General features: G+C 46.2%; 1 protein-coding gene across 1 annotated transcript; it reads right to left on the minus strand.

Annotated features, from left to right (window-relative positions):
* Window positions 1–714: 714 nt before the first annotated feature.
* On the minus strand, window positions 715–25,433 carry LOC101543172 (zinc finger protein 883-like). Its single transcript, XM_055129424.1, has 4 exons — window positions 25,328–25,433; window positions 7,724–7,850; window positions 5,470–5,559; window positions 715–2,902 (listed from the first exon to the last, which is right to left on the minus strand). Exons 2-4 carry the CDS (start codon window positions 7,845–7,847, stop codon window positions 987–989), a joined length of 2,130 nt encoding a protein of 709 aa, XP_054985399.1. The 5' UTR covers window positions 7,848–7,850; window positions 25,328–25,433; the 3' UTR covers window positions 715–986.
* Between the last annotated feature and the right edge of the window lie 668 nt (window positions 25,434–26,101).

The raw sequence follows: 26,101 nt of genomic DNA on the forward strand, positions 1-26,101 counted from the left end.
TAAGACTTTTACAGTCTAAATATGTCTACTGTACTTTCATGCATTTTGTATTTTTTATGTATAACTTTTCTACATAAATACTTGAAACAGGAAGCCTGTACCAAACTGAACACATGATATGATGATAATGGACTGGTAGTTTTATAGAGAGATCATCCCTGAAATAGCTCAATAAAAATTAACTTTTCTCTGAATTATAATATTGAGGTAGAATTAGAAAAAACTTAACCCCAATGAATCATGCCAGTCTAAATGCATGTTGTGTTATTATGAATTACAGGGCAAATCTGGGGTTCAACTGCTCTCTAGGACCACAAACAAAAAAATTAGGGAGAACCGATGCCATCTTTATTTCTGTGGGCACTTAAGGAAGTAACATTCATATATACCTATTTTCCCTTGTAACAGCTGAACTACACGGCATACATACAGTAGATAAGGAAAGGTGCAGAATACCTGTTTATTCAAAGAGAAAATTTGATTTAGTGAAACAAGTTTCTGCAATCTTGATTTACACTTCTATGTGTTTATAAAATATTTTGAGATTTTAGTTCTAGATAAGTATTCTTTTGTTCCTTATATTCATAAAGTTTCTCTCCTGTGTGAATTCTCTGTTTTATTAATGTGACTTCCAGGATGAAATTTTCCTACATTCTTAACATTCAGAGGGTTTCTACCCTGACTAAATTCTTTAATGGCCCTGTCCCATAATATTTTATTTTCAGGTTTAGTGAGTTTTGCCTTATTCATAGGGTTTCACTCCTAAGTGAATTCTTAAGGTGTGCCTTCTTTGAGAAAGTTTTCCACATTCTTTTCAAGGGTTTCACTCCTGTGTGAATTCCCTCATGTTTGGTGAATTTTGACTCCCAGGAGAAAGTTTTCCTATGTTCTTTATATAGGGTTTCACTCCTGTGAATTTTCATGTTTAATGAGGTTTGCCTTCTTTTGAGAAAGCTTTCCTACATTCTTTACATTCATAAGTTTTCTTATGAATTCACCCCTTTGTGAATTCCCTCATGTTCAGTGAGTTGTGACTTCCAGGAGAAAGTTTCTCTACATTCTTTACATTCATAGGGTTTCGTTCCTGTGTGAATTCTCTCATGGTTATTGAGAGATGACTTTCTTGAGAAGGTTTTTGTACATTCTTTACATTCATATGGTTTCATTCCTGTGTGAATTCTCTCATGTTCAGTGAGTTGTGACTTCCAGGAGAAAGTTTTCCTACACCCTTTACACGCATACGGTTTTGATCCTTTGTGAACTGTCTCATGTTTTGTAAGGTATGCCTTCTTTGAGAAAGTTTTCCTACACTCTTTACATTCATAGGGTTTCACTCCTGTGTGAATATTCTCATGATCAGCGAGTTGTGACTTAAAGCAAAAAGTTTTCTTACATTCTTTACATTCATAGGGTCTCACTCCTGTGTGAACTGTCTCATGTTTAGTTAGGTTTTTCTTCTTTGAGAAAGATTTTTGACATTCTTTACATTCATAGGGTTTCACTCCTGTGTGAATTCTCTCATGTTCAGTGAGTTGTGACTTCCAGGAGAAAGTTTTCCCACATTCTTCACATTCATAGGGCTTCACTTCTGTGTGAATTTTCTCATGATGATTGAGAGATGACTTCCTAGAAAAAGTTTTCCTACATTCTTTACATTCATAAGGTTTCACTCCTGTGTGAATTCTCTCATGTTCAGTGAGCTGTAACTTCCAGGAGAAAGTTTTCCTACATTCTTTACATTCATACGGTTTCACTCCTGTGTGAAGTCTCTCATGGTGGTTGAGAGAAGGCTTGCTTGAGAAGGTTTTTCCACATTCTTTACATTCGTAGGGTTTCACTCCTGTGTGAATTCTCTCATGTTTAGTGAGGTATGCCTTCTTTGAGAAAGTTTTTCTACATTCTTTACATTCATAGGGTTTCTCTCCTGTATGAATTCTCTCATGTTCAGTGAGTTGCAACTTGCAGAAGAAAGTTTTCCTACATTCTTTACATTCATATGGTTTCACTCCTGTGTGAATATTCTCATGTTCAGTGAGTTGTGACTTCCAGGAGAAAGTTTTCCTACATTCTTTACACTCATAGGGTTTTATTGCTGTGTGAATTCTCTCATGTTGATTGAGACTTGGCTTTTTTGAGTAAGGTTTCCTATATGTTTGATCTATATAGTGCTTATTTCCTATGTGAATTCTTTGGTGTCTCATGAGGCATGTGTTATAAAAGTAAGTTTCCCTCCATTCATTATATTCAAAGGGTTTCTCCCCTGTGTGAATTTTCTTCTGTTGAGTACAGTGTGACTCCTGTGAAAAAGTTTTCCTACACTCCTCACAGTCACAGGATTTTTCTCCCTTGCAAATTCTTTGGTGTTGAATGAGGCCTGACTCCCCTGAGAAAGATTTTCTACATTCTATACATTCATAGGATTCCTCTCCTGTGGGGATTCTTTGATGTTCAGTGAGTCTTTGCTGCTTGAAGAAAGTTTTATCATATTCCTTAGAGGCATACCTTTTCTCTAAAATGCGTGTTCTTTGATAGTTATTGAACTCTGAAAGGTGACTGTCTATTGGAAATTCATGTTTTCCACCTGCACACATTTCTGGATGTTCAATATTAGTTATTTTATAGAAATTTCTGTAGTCCACAAGTTTCTGTACAAGATTCACCTCATCATGCTCGATACGCAGATCTGTGTTCTCATAACCTTCAGGCTTCTCAGGCATCATGGGAGAAGAGACTCCCTTATTCACCTCTGCTTTTGGAATATGGGTACTGCTGAAATTATCAGTGTTTGTGCAGTCCATCCTCTCCTTTGTTGTTTCTTTCCTCTTGGTCTTTCCATCTTGCCAGAAATATCTATATTGATCTTTCCAATTATGCTCAATCAAGTCATCCTCTGATTGTATATCTAAAAGAAGAGATAGGTTCATTTTATAAAGCCTATATAATCATTATTATGGATTTATAGAGTAGATAAAAGAAGTTACTTCCAAAGCATGTTTACAAGAGTAACCATTGTTTTTATCTCGTAAAAATTAAAATATTGAATAGTCTAATTTGGGCTGGGGCTACACCCCAGCAATGCTCAGAGATTACTCCTGGCTCTGCACTCAGGAATTACTCCAGGTAGTGCTTGGAGGACCACACAGGATATTGGGAACTGAACCCAGGTCAGCCACATCCAAGGTAGGTGCCCTATATGCTGCTGTTCTGGTTCCAAGTATTTCATAGTCTAATGTAAAATCATGATCTTTCCCTTTTCACGTTATCTTTCTGAATCACAAGAAGATATTTGGTCATATTATCTATGTAATCTTGGTAGATTTAGCAATTTAAATTATGTAATCTAGGTAGATCTTCGTAATCTTGGGAGATTTTAACTTATCATTTGATTTGTATGTTTTGTTTTGTTTTTTGTATTCTATCTGACAATAACTTGGAAAATCTTGTTTAACTCTTTCAGAATACCTTACATTTAAAAGTGGCAGGATTTTCTGGATTGCTACAAATTGATGCAGTGCATTACTATCAACCAGTCATTAAGATACTAATGTGAAGGAACATGAATTTTATATCTATTTATTTTTATTTGCTCAAAGTGTCTAACTAGAGGGATCTTTGGCTTATTCAAGAATCAGTAGCTTATTTTCCATACTAGACAAAGTCACCTATATACTTTTCAGTGACTTGATGACCAATTTTTCCTTAACTTTTAGAACAATGACTTCTACAAATTAAGATGAAAACTATAACTTCAAAATACTCTTAAAAGCAGAGCCTTCACTTTCAGAGACCCTTTGTTCTATGACTGTGACATTCAACAGCTCATATTTCTCCTGAGATGTCCCAGACAGTATACTTCAATGAGGAACAATTAACAGTGTTCTCTGCATATTAAAATTTTATGATGCTTTTTCTATCAGACAAGTCCCTGCATCTCAATTTCCATAATTAATAACAAATCTAGGTCTCCCTTAAAACATAGTAGTTAACAATTTGCTAATTGCCTTCTATATTTTATACCAACCTTCTACAGAAAGTATATTTGGACCTGAATATTATGCCTATATGTTAAATAATCATCTTCAAATGGAATTCTACCCAGGTAACCTCCTTTAAGTTCCTTCTGAGTCTTTCATTTTAAGCTTCTTTTAAGAACTTTGTTTTTCTTTTGGGGTCATACCCAGCAATGCTCAGGGGTTATTCCTGGCTCTGTGCTCAGGGATTACTCCCAACAGTGCTTGGAGGACCATATGGGATGTCGGGGATTGAGCCCAGGTTGGCCACATACAAGTCAAACACCCTACCCACTGTACTAGTACTCTGGCCCCTTCTGAGAACTTCTTTATTCGCCTAAATAATACCCTGCATTTTTTTCCTCTCTCAGTGAAAATTTCTCTGTGGATCTTACTTCACCATTTAACATACAGACTCATGCCAATTTTCCACCTTAACAGACTAAATTCTGTTAGAGTTCCTGATGGCAAAGCTCCAAAAACAATGGACCTGTTGACCTGTGAGAAAACTCCCAGGACTCAGACAGGGAGTGACAGAGTGGTGCCAGGGGGAATGACATTTCCTGGAGATGAGTATATACTAATAATTAGCAATTACTGGTGGCCAGGTTTGAAATGTGGGATATTGACTCCAATGAAATCTAGACAAATAATTTTGTTTCTGCTTAAACCAATCGTCTGCAGGTAGCCATTAACCTAAGCTTTGCCTTCCATTTACCACCTGCCCTCGTCCCGCATGTTCTGTCCCTGTAGAATCCCACCTGCCCCTATAGAATCACTGTTCGCCCTGAATAAAGTTGTCTACACTGTCAGCAGCCGTATTCCATGACTTTGGCCATCAGTCACAGATCCTGCACTGGAATCAGCTTCGTGTGCCCAGATCATGGGGACTGCTGGACAGTATCAAAGTAGTGTCCAAGTCAGGGACCTGCAGGAAGTTGAAAATTCCTACAGTGGAGACCCCCACACTGTGGGAAGTGGGAATCTGAGACACTCAGCGCAGAGCTAAGCCCTTTGCTCACACGGTTCAATGGGATGAGACAAGGGATAACTGGAAAGGGTGTAGCTGCCACATGGCCACGCAGACAGGGTCCGAGTCCCTATCTGTAGCTGCCAGACAGCTGCCAAATGGGTCCTAGAAGGAACAGATTTGGAAAAAGATAGAATAAAACTGAGATCTCTCTATGTGAGTATGACCTGGACCGGGACCAGGAAACTCTGGATAGAACTAAAAAAAAATATTTTTGCATCTGAGAATTTAAAAGCTGCTGCAGCTTGTTCCACTTCTCATCAACTTCAAAGACACTTTATCCAGTCTTAGCTAAGTCTTCTGTAAAAATTTGTGTAATTTTGTGTAAAACTGTAAAAATTTGTGTCAAAGTTTGTTGTACTGCTCAGCACAATAGACTCTGTAGTTTTCCCTTTTTCCAGCTCCCCGGTCCAGTTTGCGCTGACTGACCTGAGAAGTTCCGCACGGGAGGACTGACCATCCAGCGCTCTGTTCTTTGCTCCAGCCTAGTAATCAATTCAGGTTTGATGACTGAATGTCCTGTTGAAGAAAAATTAAGTAAGAATTTTGCCAGACTAACTAATGATCAAAGTCTTTGAAAAATCATATTGGGGAAATTGTTAAGGGTTGTACAGTAATGGGTCTACAATTAATATATTAATGTGTCTGCCTGAGAGATGTGCATTTGCTAACTTTTGGTTGCGGTTCCCCATTCTGGGGAAATGACCCAACATCTGTACATCAGATACGCACTTGTGCTTTTATCCACTCTGGAGATGTCGGTGTCTCTCAACACATATCTTTTAGTTGGAATTCTTGCTGGCACAGCTCCCAAACCAGTTGGGCTGCAGTGTCTCAGGGAATGTTCTGGGCCCTAGCCATGGGGTGAGACAGGCACCAGGGATCCGGCATTCCCCGGAGATTAGAATATATTGATGATTTCACAAATACCAGCAGCTGGGGCTCAGAATGTGGGAAGCTGGTACCTATGATAGCTCTAAGTCATACAACTTTGTCTCTGCTTAAGATCACTGGGACTTTGTACAACTCTGTCCCACATAGCCATAAATCTGACCCCTTGCTCCCCCTCACCACATGCCCTCTCGTCCTGCACATTCCACACATACTGCATTTCTTCTGCTCCTATATGATCATTGTTCATCCTGAATAAACTTTGTCAATCAATCAATCACCAGTCAGTAGATCGTCTAGATGCTATCTACGTGTCTATATACTATAACACACACACACACACACACACACACACACACACACACACACACACACACACACCGTGTATGTATATACTATATAAACAGCCATATACTATATACCTAGCCTTAGACCAGGTTAGAACTGTCTTCATGATCCCAGGTTTTCCCCTAGCCACAACCCAAGTGACTGAAAACAGGTGAGTGGATAAAAAAATTATGGTGCATCTACACAGTGAAATACTGCACAGCCACCAGAAAAATGAAGTCATGAAATTTGCTTTTATGTAGATGGACATGGAGAATAGCATGCTGACTGAGTCAGGTAGGAGAGACATAGAATGAGGACATTCATTTGCAGGATCAAAGAAATGTATGTAATGTGAAATGAGGCCCTAGGACCATGGTAGGAGGCTTGCCCAAAGTGCGGGTGGGGGTTCTGTCAGGACAGAGAAGCGACCACTATGACAATAGTTGGCCAACTCTGGACATGAACCGAGGGCTGAAATGAGGGAAGGGGGAGGGAGAGGTATGGTGGTGGTGGGCAGATTGTTTGCCATCGAGGCAGGCTGGCGAGGGGGCAGAAGAGAAACTGGGGACATTGGCGGTGGGAAACTGGTGAAGGGGCGGTGTCGGGACACTGTATGACCGAAACCCAATCATGAATAACTTTGTAACTCATGTGTATCTCATGGTAATTCAGTACGTTTAAAAGGACAGTGTAGAGCTTCATGGGCATTTTAATGACGCTGTAGATTTGTAGTAAAGCCTCCATACTATAAACAAACACCTCTGTAACTTTATGACCGCAACTTAATTTTTTCCTTGTTTTTGATTTGGGGCCACCCCCAGCTATGCCCAGGACTTAACCCCAGCTCTGCACTCAACAGTTACTCCTGCCAGTGCTCAGGAGACCATATGGGATGCCAGGGATGGAACCTGGGACTGCAGCATGCAAGGCTAGCATCCTATTGGCTGTACATTGCTCCAGCCCACACCGTAATTATTTTAAGGTAATAAAAATAAACGAATATCAAAAACAAACCAAAAGGGTCACAGGAATCTTTTATTAGAGCGTAAATGGTCATATTAAATTTGCTTTTGTTTTTCTGTAGCACTGTAGCACTGTCGTCCCATTGTTCATCGATTTGCTCGAACGAGCACCAGTAACGTCTCCACTGTGAGACTTGTTGTTACTGTTTTGGGCATATCGAATACGCCATGGGGAGCTTGCCAGGCTCTGCTGTGCGACTGTGATACTCTCAGTCGCTTGCCGGGCTCTCCGAGAGGGATGGAGGAATCGAACCTGGGTCGGCCGCATGCAAGGCAAACGCCCTACCCGCTGTGCTATCACTCCAGTCCTACAAATAGCATTTATTTACTTTAAGAGGGCCTTCTAAAACCTTGCACAAAACTGTCCAGATTAAATTCCCAGGAAGCTGTACATCCATTTACCAAGAAGCCGAGCAGGCAGTGCTGGGAGCGTCACTCACCCACTGACTCCAGGTGGCTGTATGTCTCCAGCATCACATCCCGGTACAGGCGCCTCTGCTCCCCGTCCAGGTGCTGCCACTCTTCCCAGGTGAAGTCCACAGCCACGTCCTCAAACAGCACCATCCCCTGTAATGGCACAGTGCCCAGACAGAGGCGTTTGTTTGGGTCACAGGAAGAGGAACCCCGGAAAGTGTTGTTCTGGGAAATATTTTAGTATTTTAAAAATAAAATGTTTTATTTTACTTCGTACATGATATCCTACACTCGTATTCTCTATTGTAAGACAATTACGAGTCACCTTAGAAATACTCTAACCACAGGTTTGATCCCCAGAATCCCTGAGCACTCCCAGGAGTGACTCCTGACTGCTGCAAAGCCAGGAGTAAACCCTCGATCGCCGGGTATGACCCAAAAGTGGAAAAGTATAATGACTGATGAGCTGGACTTAATAAACGTACACAAATATTTCCATCCCAAAGAAATAAATGAACGGGGCTGAAGCGATAATACCGTGGGTAGGGCATTTGCCTTGAACACGGCCGACCCGGGTTCGATTCCCAGCATCCCATATGGTCCCCGAGCAACACCAGGAGTAATTCCTGAGTGCAGAGCCAGGAATAACCCCTGTGCATCGCCAGGTGTGACCCAAAAAGAAAAAAAAAAAAAAAGAAAGGAAGGAATGAGCACGTCTAAGTGCACGGGTCCGAGACCAGAAGATACATGTGTCACTAGAAACTATACATGTTCTCTGGCCACAATGGTATGAAGCTAAAAATAAACAACTACAAAATGGACATGGCTTCAAAATTGGAGATTAAGCAACATGGTTCTGAGTAACTTGGCTCCAAAAAATCAAGGAAACAAGTAACAATACCACATAATTTAACACATTGAGTATAAATACCTAAAGCAGAGAAAGGTGAAACAAAGCCCAAACGGTCCCCTAGATTCGGTGGCATTACAAACACGAGGGGGCAGGGGGAGTGCGTGTTGGACCCCGCTGGCACTGCTCCCCGGCAGCCCGGGGAGGCAACTGGGGAGCACTCCTCTGGGAGTTCTCACGGCTCCGGAGATGGGGAGGGCAGCGCCAAAGTGGGCGCAGTCTCCCCCTACTGTGTGACTGCCGGGCCATTGCCCAGAGTTTGCTGAGCCACGGCCACTGCACAGTCCCGAGCAGCTCGGGCCGACACTGGGTCGTCCTTCTGTTTCCAATTCCCCGATGCTTCTGTTTAACTTCTCCTTTGTGCCTTACTTCCCCCATCTGCTAATCCTTTACTGCAACGTTTCCCCTTCTGTCCCTGTCCCCTCACCCAGCACGGGGCAGGTTCTCTTTCCCTATATCAGCACTGTTGGATTTCGATAAAATCGTCACCGGCCCTCAGCTCATTGACCTGTACTTCGGTCAACCCATTCTTCCGTCCATCAACCGGGAGAACGATGAGAGTACAGCAAGTAGGGCACCGGCCTTGCAAGCAGTCATCCTGGGTTTGACCACCCCACACAGTCCCCCAAGCACTGCCAGAAGTGATTCCTGAGCACAGAGCCAGGAGTTACCTCTAAGCACTGCAGGGTGTGACCCTGATGTAAGCAGGCACACAGGCAGGGAGGGGCCCATGGCAATGAAATTTCTAGGTAATAAAGCCACCTGTGCAGGATCATCAAAAGAGCCTGGGAAACCTGCTAAGTATTCACTCCATCAATGTGAAATTCTGGCGAACTTGTACTTCTCTAAGAATTTTATGTGTAGGCTGGGGAGATAGCCCAAAGAGCTGAAGCACATACTTTGCATGTTGTAATTCAAGAGTGATCCCCCAAGTCCCAAATCTGGAATAGCCCTTAAGCACCTCTGAGTATGACCCAAAGAAACAGCATCAACAAAAAGACTATAATGTACAATGAAAATAGTCTCCCAGATGTTTATTAATAAATAACTTCGAATGTGATTTTTCAGAGATAATTTGATTGTTTTGTTTTTGTTTTGGAATTTCTGGGAAGAAAAGTCTTAACGCTGACCCTCAACAGCAGTTCTTGGTTTTCATTAAAAACAAATTCAAAAGTGAACGTTAATTGTTCTGTTTGGTGATCAGGGTGTACTTGTGCTTTGCATGCAGGGGTCACTCCCGGTGATGCTCAGGACACACTGTGCAGTGCCTGGGTCAAACCCGGCCTGGCCGTGTGCCAGGCAAACCCCTTACCCACTGCACTGTCTCTCTGGCTGCAGACAATGCCAATTGTGATACCTTTTGTAGTGGGAGGCCAACTTGGGTTTTATTCTTTTGTCAACCCTTCTCTAGTCAACTCTACAGGAGTACCCACAAAATCTCACTAGGAGGTGTGCAGTGCTCGGGTGGGCAAACATCGCATCTGGCACTGTGTCCCACCCTGTCCCATTTTACAGCACAGCCTCCCCAGAGGCCAGAAGGCACAGTCCATGCTGACCCTGGGTCTCTGAATGAATTCGAGCAAGGACAAAGAACATCTGAAGAGAGAGTATGAGCCCGAAGAGCCCCTCGATCACGTAGACATCAGTCGACTGGCCTTTACTGGTGCTGGTCTGGCAGACCTCAGCTGCTGTTTACCAGACAGACCAGCCTCCCAACAGAGGCTGGATTAAAGACGGTCTCCTGGATTAAAGACAAGCCTCTTTGTCAGGCTGAGAAATAATTAATCTGGAAGCACCAGGGGGTGGGGAGTGGGCTTGGGACACAGGTGTGTAAAGCAAACTATAGTGGGTGTCTTGTATTCTAGGACTGCGGTTTCCATTTGGCACTCCTGCCAGGACCGAATGTTTAGAATGAATTATGAGGATCTTGTTCAGTCTGAGAACCCCCACTGTCTCCTTCCCTGGCCCCCCTTTTTAGTTTCACTTGAACATTTTTTGTGATGTCCTAGATGGAGGTCTTTACCGGTTATTTTTGGTTTCAGGACTGGGTAGGGGGGTAATGACACAGGTCAGTCACGTCCTCAATATAAAATCTTTGTGAAAGACAAATAAATGTTGCTTAGTTTAAAATAAAAATTTACTAGAAAATGTATTTTTTGCTCACAGTGGGAAATATGGTTTTCAAAATCTTAATTTTCACTCAAAAACACAACTTTGGCTACTGGCAAGAAATAGTCATTAAATGTGATGGGCTCAATTGTTCATTTACAAGAAAATGGACTGCCAGATGTCTGAGTCTGACAAAATTTGTCACTTAATTTCAATAAAAATGCTCATAAAAAAGCAGTCGGTTGAGCCTGCAGATCAGTGATAAAAGTTTCTTTTCATTACATAAATACCTGCTGATAAGAAGCAGAAATGTTCTGTTGATAAATAAGTACACAAGGACTGAGATTTAATAAAGGAAAATTTACTACTTCATTAAAAGGAAAAAATGTATTTTCTGGGGCAACATTAGTCACAAAAATGTATTTTCTTCTTTTTTTTTTTTTTTTTTGCTTTTTGGGTCACACTCGGCAATGCTCAGGGGTTACTCCTGGCTCTGCACACAGGAATTACTCCTGGTGGTGCTTGGGGGACCATATGGGATGCTGGAAATCGAACCTGGGTCGGCCAAGTGCAAGGCAAACACCCTACCCACTGTGCTATCACTCCAGCCCCACAAAAAAAAAAAAAATGTATTTTCTGGGGCAACATGACAATAATGGTACAAATGACAATAAAATTTTTCTTCTCTCTAAGGTATGAAATATTTTAATGCTAATGCTGGGGCCAGAGAGTTAGTGCAGTGGGTAGGACACTTGCCTTGCATGCAGCCCACCCAGCATGGACCACTGACCCCTGACTAGCCCTGCTCTCCCTGGTCACTCACACAACCCCAGCATCTAGCCCAACTTGTGCCGTTGCCTCCTCATCTTCGGAACGGTCGCATTCTGACATAAAATGCTTCCAGAAAACTGCTGCAGTTTGTGCAACACTAAGGAAGACATCTAGATACCAAATAATGGAAATGGAAATAATTCAGCTTTACCAACCGTTACGAAAATGAACACTGAGTTCACAAGATCGTACGCTTCCTGGTCATAAGAAAAGAGTCCCTTTGTCTCTGGGATTTATTCTAGCCGATCTTATCCAATTCTTTGATTTCTGAGATATACACAAACAGCACGGCAGTCCCAGATCTCCACACAGGAGAAAAGAAAAAGAAATACAGTGAGAAATAATTATTATACAATGTTATAAATCACTATGCTTCAATAAAAATTAGAATTTTAAAAGTAAACACATAAGTGAAACAGGACCAGAGTGACAATACATCAGGTAGAACATCTGTTGCCTTGCATGCAACAGGTCTGGGTTCAGTCCTTCCAGGACGGATCCCTGAGCACAGAGCCAGGAGTCAGCCCTGAGCACCATGGCAGCAGACAGGAGTCGGGCCATCCCTCCCCCTGCCCAGCTGGGGGTCCTGGCTGTCACGCCCACAATCTGCCTCTGGGCACCATCTCAGTGCACCAACAGCCTTGGTCCAGAGAGTCCCAAATGAATCCCAACATGGGTCAGTGCCCTACAGAGATGTCTCTGGACCCAACCATTTACAATCTAGAATTCCAGAAGCAGCCTCTCATGATATTCATAATAAGCAACAGAAAAGAAATGATCTAGTGTTTGCCCCCGGCAGGCAGGCTTGAATGGTGGTGGGAAAATCCGAGCAAACTATAATGCCCAAAAGTAGAGAGTATGGGGAAAACTGTCTGCCACAGAGGCCAGGTGAGGACTGGGATGGTTTGGAGGGGGAATCTGGGGACATTAGTGGCTTTGGTGGTGGAAAATGTGCACTGGTGGAGGGATGGGTGTTTGATCACTGTATGACTGAAACTCAAACATAAAAGCTTTGTAACTGTATCTCATGGGCTGGAGCAATAGCAAAGTGTGTAGGGCGTTTGCTGTGCATGAGGCTGACCGAGGTTCGATTCCTTTGCCCCTATCAGAGAGCCCGGCAAGTTACCGAGAGTATCTTGCCCGCATGGCAGAGCCTGGCAAACTACCCGTGACGTATTCTATATGCCAAAAATAGTAACGACAAATCTCACTTGGAGACGTTACTGGTGCCCGCTCGAGCAAATCAATGAACAATGGGATGACAGTGACAGTGACAGTAACTGTATCTCACAGTGATTCAATTTGGAAAAAAAAAAAAAGCCCTGCGCACTGCCAGGAGTGACCCCCAAACAAGAAATAAATAAATTACAAAATATTAAAAAAATCTAAAAGTTCCCAAAAGAGGAGATTTCAGAAGAAACAGATTAGTGGATGAGGAAGGAAGGGCAAGTGCTTACGATTTACATGCAGGAGCCCTGGTCTGATCATCGGCAATGCCAGAGCACCTCCAGGTATACGGGAAACAATGAAGACAGAAAACTAGATAAATCACACCGTCGCCGTAAGTGCCATTAACAGAATGTATGAAAGTAATGTATCTCTGGAATCCAAGTAGTGGGGGTGGAGGGGATACAAAAACAAACAAGCAAACAAAAACACCCAGGAAAGAGACTAAGGAGTTATTTTTTAAAAAAATCATCAAAGCTAGTTGTCGAAATAGTTGTGCTGGGTAGTTCAGAGCAAACAGTCTGGACGAGGTTCGAGAACATCAAATAAATGGAGCACGGCGGCCAGTGCTAACAGAGTGCCTGGCAGGAAGGGCCCACGGGCGCTCAGAGTGCTCAGAGGGTCCACGGGCGCTAAGTCATGGCAGGGAGAAAACGTGACCCAGTTTTCTGTCCCCCTGGAAGATCTTCTCTTTTAGGGTGTTCGCCCAGACTGGCCTGATGGGTTAAGCCTATCAAGCAAGGACCCGGGGGAGTGTGGGTTGCAGACCCCTGTGCAGATAAGCCCTGCACATCACACGGCTTAGAACAGCCCTGCAAGCCAGCTAACTGCTCGGCATGAGGGGCCGGCCAGACATAAGACCCTGACCACCGTTTTACGGTGTAAACCCACCAGCATGGCCATAGACAGTTGTTATGGCAACCCCGAGAAACATCAGCGATGGTAAGAATCTCAGCATCCAGAAGCCCCTGCCCGCTGGGGAGAAGGCTGGGAGGGGGTGGGGGAGTGAAAGGTGTGAAGTACAAGGAGAAACGACCAAGGTGGCCAGCAGATGGCCCCTGGACTCTCAACCCCATACTTGCAGGAGCGCCTGCGACTCTCGCTTGCTAAAATAAATGCTTCACTTCAATCCTCACCCCAATGGGAGGGAAAAAAAAAAACCTAGAAAACAGTTTGCCAAACTTACAGAGTTCCAGAAAGGGAAAGCACCCAACAATGTGAACTTTCCGTTTGTTTTGCTTCGTCTGGGTCACAGCTGGCCCTGCGCAGGGCTCCCTGCTCCTGGCTCTGTGCTCAGAGAGAGCATCTGAGCCGGGTGACGGGTGCAACGGGGCGGGCTTTGGCCTCGCGTGCGGCCAACCCAGGTTTCTCCCCAGTGCCCCGCAGGGCCAGGAGCGATTCCTGAGTGCAGAGCCAGGAGACGCTCCGGAGAAGACTGGGTGTGCCCCACCCCAGGGGGAAAAAGAGACTACGCCTGACAGGGCTTGAGGGACCGTACCGAGTGCTGGGGACCAAACCCGGGTCAGCTGGGAGCAAGACGAGTGCCCTACCTACCATCCTCTCTGGCCCCACTTTTTGACACGATGAGGGGCCACAGAGGTAGTACAGTGGGTGGGGTGCCTGTCTTACATGCACCCGACTCAGCACCACATGAAGTCCCAACTATCATAAGGACTGATCTGAGCACAGCTGTAGCACTGTCGTCCCGTAGTTCTTCAATTTGCTCGAGCGGGCACCGCTTGTCTCCATTGTGAGACTTCCTGTTACTGTTTTTGACACATCAAATATGCCACGGGGAGCTTGCCAGGCTCTGCCATGCAGGCGGGATACTCTCGGTAGCTTGCTGGGCTCTCCGAGAGGGACGGAGGAATCGAACCTGGGTTGGCTGTGTGCAAGGCAAACCCCCTACCGCTGTGCTATCGCTCTAGTCAGTATCACTGAGCATAGCACCAGAGTAAGTTCTGAGTGCTGCCAGCTGAGGCTCAAAGTCTAAAATAAACGAATGAAGAAAGAATAATTTTTTGTTTTCTTTTGGGGGGCAAACATGACGGTGCTCAGGACTTACTCCTGGCAAAGTGCTCGGGGATCACCCCTGGCAGGGCTCAGGGGACCACACAGGGTGACAGGGATTGAAAGGGGGTCAGCATTCAGGAATTACCCCTGGATGCTGGGAATCGAATCCGGGTCGGCCACGTGCAAGGCAAACGCCCTACCCGCCGTGCTACCACTCCAGCCCTTACTCCTGGCTCTGTGCTCGGGGATCATGCCTGGCACACTTAGGGAACCCTTATGTGGGTGCTGCGGATCAAACTAGGTTCACTGCATGCAAGGTAAGCGCCCTACCCACTGTACTGTCATCCAGCTGTCTTATTAATTCTTAAGGTAGCAAATTTTATTTGGTTAGCTACATGGGAAAGGTAACTAATGCATCTAAGTCCCCGAAAGAAATACATTATTAAAAAACTATGTGGGTAGGGGCTGGAGCAATAGCACAGCGGGGAGGGTGTTTGCCTTGTACTCGGCCGACCCGGGTTGATTCCCAGCATCCCATATGGTCCCCCAAGCACCACCAGGGGTAATTCCTGAGTGCAGAGCCAGGAGTAACCCCTGTGCATCACTGGGTGTGACCCAAAAACCAAAAAAAAAAAAAAAAACTATGTGGGAAGTCTAGAATTACATGACAAATTTAATAAACAAGGCATAAATAGAATGTTTCAACAGCATACAAATTAGGCCTGTGTTCTGCCATCTGGATTCTCTCTCCAGATGTATAACAGACTAGGTTGGAAAGAGGTTGGACTAGAAATAACTGAGACCAACAAAGTAAGTGTGTTTCTGAGGGAAAATACAGGCTCAACAGTAGTTCCGATACATCCTAGGACCCCTGCAATGAGGAACGTTCCAAGCCATTGCCTAGCCCTCGTCTACAGGAACCAGTTCAAAACTTGTGCTGTCACCCAGTACCCAACAATTTTAGAATACGTGGCCACAACGAAGCCATATTTACCCTGTGAGAAGCAAGAACCACGTCTGGGTCATACCCAGTCAGGCTCGCCCTTCCTGGCCTTCCAAGGCCAGAGGTCACAGTTCACAGGGTGGCCTTCCAGATGGATTCCTGAGCACAGGGCCACTCACCCGGATGCTTCGGAACAGATGGAGCTTCCAAGGAAAACAGAGCTCTCACTGAGATCCCAAACAGTCTTCCTAGAACACTCCTCCTAGGGCCCTAGAAACCAGGTCTTCTATAAAACTCCAGAAAAGCCAACCAGGGTGCCAGGCAGGGACATGAAGAGGCCTGAGGGTCCAGGCACTTGTCCTGAAGAGGCTCCAGAAAATACTACAAACACGGCCTGCACGCAGGAAGAAATGGCCCACATGCACTCAAGGGTTCCCTGGAGCATCCTCCAGTCAGTAATGTGCTCATGTTACAGATGCATGTTGGATATTAATTAACCCTAAGTGTTTCAGGCTGCAGTGAACTGCCCCTTTCCCTCCCCCCAGAAGCTTACAGTGCTCACTGGACATTCATTCCTAGTCACCTGAGTTCATCTTTTTTTTTTTTTTGCTTTTTGGGTCACACCTGGAGATGCACAGGGGTTACTCCTGGCTCTGCACTCAGGAATCACTCCTGGCAGTGCTCAGGGGACCATATGGGATGGTGGGAATAGAACCCTGGTCGGCCGAGTACAAGGCAAACGCCCTACCCGCTGTGCTATCACTCCAGCCCCCCGAGTTTATCTTTAACCTTGCCTTTGTGCTTTACCTCTCATTCTGCTGGCTACAAAATTCCCCAAGTCAGGCCTGGTTACTTATAAGGTCAAACCTTCTAGTAACGCTGGACTTTGTACCTGTAGTGAAATTACAATTTTCTCCTTCCCCTATAACCTTCTGATAGTTTACTATAGAGCAGTCTTCTTTGCTTTAACACAGGAAGGCCATTAGTGCTGTGCTCCCGAGACCTGGGAGGTGACTGACTGAAATATATTTACCCCTGGACAACCTCATATTTACCTGACTCAGGCTTTGGTTGCCATAGTTCTAACTTCTCCCAAGGGTGGGGGGCTCCACCAAGGGACCTCAGGGTGGACGTGAGGCAAGCAGCAAAGCTACCCCGGCATCAAAATGGGACAGTCTGGAGAGCATGAAGCACAGTCTTGGTGAAAGCTGTTCTAAGAGGCGGGAAATATCCAAGGGGTAGGAAAAGCTAAACCGACCTGAGAATTGCTCTGGGATTTAAGGTCAAAGCTTTTCCCGAGTCCAGACAACGAAGTTTTGGAATCTTTATGTCTTACTGTGTTTATCCAAATGACTGCAAATTAATAAGAAGCAAACTTAATTGTCTAACCAGCAGCAGTAGCAAGAGAAAGGGAAAAGCAATGAGATGCTCCTGGGAGAGACAGCATCTCCTTGAGCCAACTGCCCCAGGAGACGCGCCTCTGTCAAACGCCTCACCTCTGTAATAATCAACCACACCGTGCAGTCCTGTACTCAACCTGTCCGATTCTGAGCAAAGGCTATTCACCCTGGAATGGAATGGGCCATTCTGACCATCTGTCCGTGATCCCCCCCCCCCCCACTCTTCGTTCTCTGCCGGGGAGGCGGCTCTTGACCACTGAACACATCCCACACGTTCACTCACAGATGCACAACCTGAATGTCACACATGGTAATAACCTCACCCAGGACGCTTCTTGGGAGAGCTGGGACCGGAATGCAGCCCACACACCCACCCTCCCGCTCCCTGCAGCTCCTACTGCTGCTGTACACCCAGGCTTCCAGGGTTTTGGAAGCTCCCTCCAGCCCTGTAAAGGACACCTTCTTTTTTCTTTTTCTTTTTCTTTTCTTTTTTTTTTTTTTTTTTTGGTTCTGGGTCATACCCAGCAATCAATGCACAGGGGTTGCTCCTGGCTCTGCACTCAGGAATTACCCCTGGCAGTGCTCAGGGGACCATATGGGATGCTGGGGATCGAACCTGGGTTGGCCATGTGCAAGGCAAACACCCTACCCACTGTGCTATCACTCCAGCCCCATAAAGGACAGCTTCTTGGAAAGTGATCACTGATGCCCAGGCCTGCCCCGCCCCCGCTCAGTCTATGGACCGAGACATGCCCATCCCCTCCCAACCAGTCCCAGGCCCTGCAGCACCTGAACTCAACCCATCTTCCCACACATACACACCTCTCACCCGAGACCCGGGTACACGGCTTCCAAAGACAGTCAACCTACCGCCCCTTTTCCAGAAAGAAATCACTGGGGCTGGAGTGAGAGTGCAGTGGTAAGGAGCTTGCCTTGCACGGGGCACACCTGGGTTCAATCCCCTCACCATAGAGGGGTTCCCAAAGGCCGCTGGGCATGATCTTGGAGCACAGAGCCAGGAGTAAGCCCTAATCACCACTGGTGTGGCCCCCAAACCAAACAAGCAAATAAACAAAACCACTCAGCAGCACCCCACAGCAGCAATCCCCGTTAAGTGAACAGACATCACCCAATTTCACTCAGTACTATTACCGTAGCCCGGGTTGATTCCGGGGACTCTGCGAGGGGCACTTACGGGAACAGCCTCCTCGCTTCTCCAACTCAAGCAAAGCCACCCTCGGGCTGCCCCTCCTCAAACACACTCTGGTTTCCTCCCCACCAGCGGTCCCGAGAGCTCTGAGTCCTGCCCGTGCAGGCGCGCTCTCAGCTCCCGCACCCCCATTCTGCTCCCTGCCCTGGAGAAGCCCCGCCCACCCAGGCTTCATCCTTCGCCCTCTCCCGGTACGGGGTCCCTTCCCCCTTCAACGCCTCCATCACCTGCGGCTCCAAGGCCCAAGGCTCCTCCTTCCCCCCCACTGAGGTCTCCTCCCCCAACTTTCTCCCCACTGGGCCCACCTTACTAGGCCCACCTTAGACGCCGGGTGCTACCGGCTCCTGCTGCAGTCTCACAGCTGCAGCTGCCCTGAAGCAGACCAGGAAACCAGGAACCCAGCGAGTCTAGGGACAAAATCAAACCTGCACAGGATGAAGAGAAGTCAGTCCCCAGCCCAGAAGAAGGAAGGCCGAACCCCCTTTGAAGATACAGAAACCGAGGCCTGGCATGTGTGTGTGTGTGTGGGGGGGGGGGCCTGGTGTGTGTCTGTGTGTGTGGCCTGGTGTGTGTGTGTGTGTGTGTGTGCGTGTGTGTGTGACCCATCTGACTATAGTCAATTGTCTGCTTATCTGTGTCACACTGGAAGGCCAGAGCCAGGTTGAAAGCTTAGGTGTTTTGAACCTTGCTGGAACAGGATTCAACTGAAAGGCCACTAAACTGAGCGTCGGGCACAAGGAGAAACTGAAATTCTCAGTCTAGATCTTACTGGAAAAGGTTAAAGGGCTCCTGAAGTAAGCAGGCAGGTGGATAGGGACGCCACCACCCCCCCTCCCCAACTTTTCCCCCTCACCCCCAAGGCAATGGCAATGAATTTCCTGGGAAATAACGATATCAATAGCCCTGAAGTTGCGAAGAATCAACTTTGCAGAAAATAGGAACTAAGAGCTGGTAAGACTTTCTCCTGGCACCAGTAACATACCTAGAGAAGTCTAGATCTCCCCCCACTCCCGCAAGGAGCTCCAGGGAACAAAAACCCAGCAAAGGAATTTCCAAGAAGGCCATGGACCACTCCCGACTCTACCCCCTCGGCAACCTCCCTCGCTAGGGACCTGTCCCTAGCTAGAAGCCCCGAGTGGGGGCAGCTTGGGAAAACCCTCTAAGAGCCGCCTTGAACAAAGAACGCACACACATATGCTTCCCGAGTCATTGTGCTGCTTGTGTCTATGTGGCCAAGCACACGTGCCACCCGTGTCTCCCCTCCTGAGATACGTACCTTCATGCTTCCGTGTCTAATGTGGGGATGTGTGCAGGGGCTGTCCCCACTGCTGGAGGAGCCTGTGTTCTCTCTTGAACATGTTACTCTCTTTCTCTCCCTCCTCCCCTCCTAAAACTCCCCAAATAAAATATGGCCTTACTTCACAGCTCGTCTACTCCGGGAATTCTTCTCTGCGAGGCGAGACAAGAACCGAAAACCCTGGGTGGCACAGGTGGCTTGGAGGAAGTGACCATCTGTCTCCTCCCCGCCTCACAGAAGCCACATGGGGGCACTGACTTCACTGATCCCTGAAATCCTCTCAGCCCAGGATCCGAACTGTTTAGAAAGGGCCAGAGCCAAAGCAGAAGAGAGCTAAGAGCTTGGTGAGGCAGTGAAGAGATCATTTCGATAAGAAATTAAGCTGTTTTACAAATAACACAGGTATAGGAGCTATCAAAATTAAATCAAAGAAAGTGTTCTCATGTTTTCGTAAACATTAGCAGTTCAAGTGTTTTCTTATGCTGATCTCTAAGCTTGATAAGCACCAAGGGCCTTTTTCCTGTGTCTGAAAGCATACGGTTGTATTTTTCTGTGTGGAATTGTTAAAAGAACTGGTGTAAAAAGCTCAAGATCTGAAATGACTAAGGTACAGAGAAACTATTGAGATTAAGTCAAAGGTGACTTTCTCATGTTTCATAAAAATTGATGCTTCGTGCTTCCGAGTGCCATTTAAGTGCATCCACGGCACTTAACGATCCAGAGACTCAGCGATTATTCTGGAAGACAGCAGCTCCCCAGAGATTTCTCCAGACCCCTTGCCGAGCCGATTTCACTGGGACACCTCGGACGGAGCGGGGGTCCCCTCTCCGCCCATCCCAAACGAACCCCCGGTGGCCACAAACTTCCAGAGAACCCAAGTTGGAGGGACCAGGGACTGAAGACTCCAGGTCACATGGCAGCGGGGGGCGGGGAGGGTGGCGGGCAGGGAGTTTCTCATCTCTCTGCCCCTCAGGGTCCTGACTGTCAGGCCCACAAACTGCCATTTAAGCGCATTAACGGCCACGATCCAGACTCACAAATGGAATGGATTAGCTCTCTGCAGAGCTGTCTCCTGACCCCATTCATTTACAATTTTAGAATTCCAGAAGTACGCAACCACTTTTGCAGGCGCTCGACCTCTCCTGATACTCATAATAAGCAATAGAAAATAAATTATCTAGCATCTGCCTGTGGCAGGCAGGCTTGAGTGGTGGGGGAAAAATTCGAAATAATGGTGACGGGAAGGTGTAATGGTGGTGGGAAGGTGTAATGGTGGTGGGATTGGGGTTGAAATGTAATCAATTAATGTGAACTTTATGAAAATAAAATTTTAAAATTATAAAAAAAATTGATGACTCAATAGTTTTATTATGCGGGTATGTCTACATGTACATATTTGTTTGGTATCTGCACTGGATTATTAGAATACCTGACCTAGAAAATTTTGTGAGCTGAAATAATTGTGGTACATAAAAGCAGGTTCAAAGAGTAATGGTTTAGTTTAAAACATGAGTTTCTAGACTTATAAAATTGGCTGTAAAACTTTTATCCTACCAGTCTTTTATCTGATCTCTGAAAGTCTTGGTAAATTAAATTTCTAGAGCAACTTAGCAAAGAGTTAAAAGTGGAGTAATTTCAGATGTTGGCCTGATAGTCTGAAGCCACAGCATTGTCTCTCGGTAAAAGTTTTAAAGATAACCAGGCTCAGGGCTGGAGCAACAGCACATTTGCCTTGCATGCGGCTGACCCGGGTTCAATTCCCAGCATCCCATATGGTCCCCTGAGCACTGCCAGGGGTGATTCCTGAGTGCAGAGCCAGGAGTAGCCACGGGCATTGCCAGGTGTGACCCCAAAAAGCAAATAAATAAATAAATAAAGATAACCAGGCTCTCCTCCTGGAATTCTAGACCAGTCTCACAACTTCTTACTGAAGTGTGTGTGTGTGTGTGTGTGTGTGTATGTGCGCGCGTGTGTGTAGTGGGGGAGGGGGCAGCGAGCCATTAAAGCTGCTAAGTACAGACCCTTAAAATAGTAACTTCTGAATATGGATAATTGGGTCAAAGATGCAGAGAATAACTAGTCAACTTCTTCAGACTATACTGTTAGTCCACACTAACATGAAAGTGCACGCTACTATCAAGATAACATTATTTAATGTAAGCTTTGTCACCTTGACCTGACCTTAAGAGAGCTTTACGGAGAGGTATGAAGTCCTTACTGTTTTGTGGTAATCTTTATATTTTAACCCCTTTACATCTATTTTCCTAGAATTCAGAATTCTAAAGATAAAACTTGTTCGTATATATTGTCTGGTTAGTTCCTAATATGAAGTGAACTTTCGCCAAGAGTAATATAAGATCCTCAATTGTGAGTATTGTAAATCTTTTGAGTATCTATAGAATTGATTAAATGCTTTTGAAATAGTACCGCAGAGTACAGTTTTGTTTTTTGTTTTTTAGGTTGTTTTGCTTTTTTGGGTCACACCCAGCGATGCTCAGGGGTTACTACTAGCTTTGCACTCAGAAATCACTCCTGGCAGTGCTCAGGGAACATATGGGATGCTGGGAATCGAACCAGGGTCGGCAGTGTGCAAGGTAAATGCCCTACCTGCTGTGCTATCACTCCAGCTGAGTACAGTTTTGTCATGCTAAATGAGGTAATGATTAGCAACTTGTTTCCAAATTCTTTTTGGAGATCAAACTGTATTAAAGTTTAGTAAGATAAAGAAGTTAAAACCTATAGGATGTGACTATAAGCAGTGTAGATGTATATTTTATGTAAGAAAGATAATGATATCATCATGGGGGGAAGGAATCCTATTGAAGTGAAACTGTTTTTGAAATGAAAGAAGTTACAGGACAGAATGAATGTAAAGGAATGTGTAGAAACTTTGAGGTCATGTTTTAAGGAAAGAAACTATGATCAAACAGTATTGTTATAAGAAACTTTAAATTATATCTGCAGAATTGTTCTAGTACCTTTTTGGTAAAATCTATGGAGAAGATATTCGGTGACCTGAACTCCTGTTACAGTGCTCTTAGGTAATTGGAAATCAAGGTTAACATGGGATTAAATGAGTAAGATATATTAAACTCTGCTCTTATCTTAATGCTGGGCTCCTGTTACAGTGCTCTTAGAATTGGCGATCAAGGTTTTCCACATGGGACTAAATGAATTAGACAAGATGTTAAACTCTACAGAATGCTAGACTCCTATTACAGTGCTCTTAGGTAACTGGAGATCAAGGTTTTCCACATGGGACTTAATGAATTAGACAAACTGGTAAATTCTATCAAATATCGAATAGCAAAAACATCACGGGTAGCTTGCCAGGCTCTACCGGGTGGGCGTGGTAGCTTGCCGGGCTTTCCGAGAGGGGCAGAGGAATGGAACTCAGGTCGACTGTGTGCAAGGCAAATGCTTTACCCACTGTGCTATCGCTATTAGATATGCCAAATACAGTAACAAGAAGTCTCACAATGGAGATGTTACTGGTGCCTGCTTAAGCAAATCGATGAGCAACAGGATGACAGTGATGACAGTTAAACTCTATTCTCTATCTATACAAATCTTAATGCTGGACTCCTGTTACAGTGCTCTTAGGTAATTGGAGATCAAGACTTTCCACCTGGAACCAAATGAGTTAGACATGATGTTGGTAAACTGTATAATCTATCTCTATCTCTATAGATCTTTTGTTTTTTTGCTTTTTGGGTCACACCTGGCGATGCACAGGGGTTACTCCTGACTCTGCACTTGGGAATTACTCCTGGCGGTGCTCAGGAGACCCTATGGGATGCTGGGAATCAAACCCGGGTTGGCCGTATGGAGGCAAACACCCTCCGCGCTGTGCTAGTGCTCCAGCCCCTATCTCTACAGATCTTAATGCTTCTTTTGACAAGGTCCCACAAGCAAACAAAGTGAAAAATTTGCTTTTCTCTCTTTTCATCTTCAGTATGTTTTTCATACTTCCTGGAACTATGTTGATTTGGATAAATCCAGAAAAAAAGTCTTTCCTCTCTGTCATAGGGTCTACGCCTCATGCAGACAGAAAAACAATTAAAGGGACTGGCCTAAATAACAGGAACAGATATTCCGCAAGAACCTGATCTTTACATCTTCACAATGGCTAAGCCCAGGTAACTCTGAGGTGAGAGGTAAACATTAATGGCATTATTGCTCTATCTCCTGTCTTTAGCTAAGCTCCAGGACCTCTCAGTAAATAACAGGGTATCCTAAATGGAGAGTTCTCCATTCTTGCTGTGTTTATTTAAAAGAATAAGCTAGGTTTGCTAAGCCCTCTGGCAAACTTAAAGTGATGATGGAGAGAAAACTATGTTTTTGTACCTTGCCCTCTGTAGAAATCAAACTGTAGTCCTACAATGTCACTGAACAAATGTATTCTAATGGGCTTGATTGAAGTAGGGTTTAAGGGGCCGGAGCTATAGCACAGCAGGGCGGGCGTTTGCTTTGCACACAGCTGACCTGGGCTCAATCCCCTGGCATCCCGGACGGTCCCCTGAGCACCCTCAGGAGTAATTCTCAAGTGCAGAGCCAGGAGTAACCCCTGTGCATCGCTGGGTGTGACCCAAAAATTCCTGAGTGCAGAGCGAGGAGTAACTCCTGAGATCTCTAGGTGTGATCCAAAAAATTTTTTTAAAAGCTAAATAAGTAACAAAATAAAATAAGAGTTTAATAAGCCTAATAGACTGGATTATGCCCCCACCCGCAGGGCCATTAATTTTAGTAAGGATATCTTTTCGCTCAGTATCTGCTAGATTTTTCTTCTCTTAGCACCCAGCCTGCCGAAATTCATCCAGGAACCTGTGAGGGAAATCTCCAGATCGACCTTCCACAATTGCTCCTTACTCCCAGCTGCCAAACTGACCCCCCCCAGGGAACCACCCCTAACAATGCAACATTCTGGGCTGAAGCAATAGCACAGCGGGTAGGGCGTTTGCCTTGTATGCTGCCCACCTGGGTTCGATTCCCAGCATCCCACAGGGTCCCCTAAGCACCGTCAGGGGTAATTCCTGAGTGCAGGGCCGGGACTAACCCATGAGCATCGCCAGGGTTATGTGACCCAAAAAGAAGGGGAAAAAAAAAAAAGCGACATTCTTCTTGCCACCAGAAGCAGTTAGCAGAGAGCTCGCCGGCCCCTTCTGCACAGCCCAAACCTCCGGGATGTAAGGTCAGCTCTCACCCCGCTCCCCGCGCGCAGGGTGTACCCGCAGGCTGCACCCCGTCCGCCCCTGTGCACGGAGGAATGCGACTAACCACGCTCTCCCACCTTCCTCCAGCCCAAGAGCCTCTGTGCCCTCCTCCGCAGAGAAACCACTTTGGTCTTGCCCCCTCGGCGCCCAAGAGACCCTCAAGCCCGGCTGAGACCCCCCCCCCCCCAGAAACAGCTCGAGCCAGACCTCGCTAGGGGTGAGGCGGCGCCCGGAAATAAACCTGCCCAGTCTCTGCCCCCCGCCCCTCGGCCGGCGATCGCTGCCCGCCTGCCGGCTCCAAGCTGCGCTCAGTCCGGTCCGCTCGCGGCCCTGCGCGCGGGGGTGGGGGGGCACGCAGGGGCCGGGCCCGCCGGGGCGAGTGGTCCAGCCCTCCGCCCCCAGCATCACTCGGCTCCCCCGCCCCGCAGCCCCTGCGGTCTCCGCTCTACACCCAGCGGCGCTCGGGCCGCCACTCACCTCTCCGCGTGTCCGGGACGGGCCCCCGCCCGCGGGACCCTCCCCCGGCTCCCTGGGAGTTTCGGCCCACGTGGAGCCCGGGCAGGAAGAGAGCGGCCAAGGGGGCGGGCGCCCTCCCCAGCGGAAGTCGCGGGATGACGTCCCGCAGGCTCTGGGCGTGAGAGCGTGGGCGGAGCATCTTCCCTACAGCCTCCGCGCCCGTCTGGAGTGGACTTGCGGTTAACGGACTTGGACTTCTGCTACCCTGAGTCTAGGGAGTCCCGGTGAAAATAAGGCGGCAGGTGCCAATAAAGAACATGGGTTGGGGCCAGGCTGATAGCACAAGCGGGTAGGGTGTTGGCCTTGGATGCGGATGACGTGGGTTTGATCTGCGTCCAGTCTGGTTCCCAGAGCACTGCCAGGAGGGATTCCTGAGCACAGAGCCAGCAGTAACCCCTGAGTATTGCCAAGTATAACCCCAAAATCAAAAAAAAATTTTTTTTTAATTAAAAACAAAAACCTTGGGGCTGGAGCAATAGCACAGCGGGTAGGGTGTTTGCCTTGCACGCAGCCGACCCAGATTCGATTCCCAGCATCCCATAGGTTCCCCTGAGCATTGCCAGGAGTAATTTCTGAGTGCAGAGCCAGGAGTAACCCTTGTGCATAGCCGGGTGTGACCCCAAAAAAAAAAACAAAAAACCTCGAAAAACAAATAAGAACATATGTTATTCAGGAAGGTCACCAGGGATTCTGGCTCATTGTGAAGCCCTTGTCGGACCAATTTAAAAGGAATGT

The sequence above is a fragment of the Sorex araneus genome, chromosome 2, assembly GCF_027595985.1.
Source record: "Sorex araneus isolate mSorAra2 chromosome 2, mSorAra2.pri, whole genome shotgun sequence".
NCBI classification, from domain to species: domain Eukaryota; kingdom Metazoa; phylum Chordata; class Mammalia; order Eulipotyphla; family Soricidae; genus Sorex; species Sorex araneus.

Excerpts from the sequence above, each read along its gene's own strand:
- LOC101543172 (XM_055129424.1), bottom strand. The coding sequence starts at position 7,847 with ATGGTGCTGTTTGAGGACGTGGCTGTGGACTTCACCTGGGAAGAGTGG. Across the intron at positions 5,560-7,723 it reads CAGCCACCTGGAGTCAGTGG|GACATTCAGTCATCAAACCT; the intron begins GTGAGTGACGCT and ends TTTCTTCAACAG. Across the intron at positions 2,903-5,469 it reads TCCCGTGCGGAACTTCTCAG|ATATACAATCAGAGGATGAC; the intron begins GTCAGTCAGCGC and ends CTCTTCTTTTAG.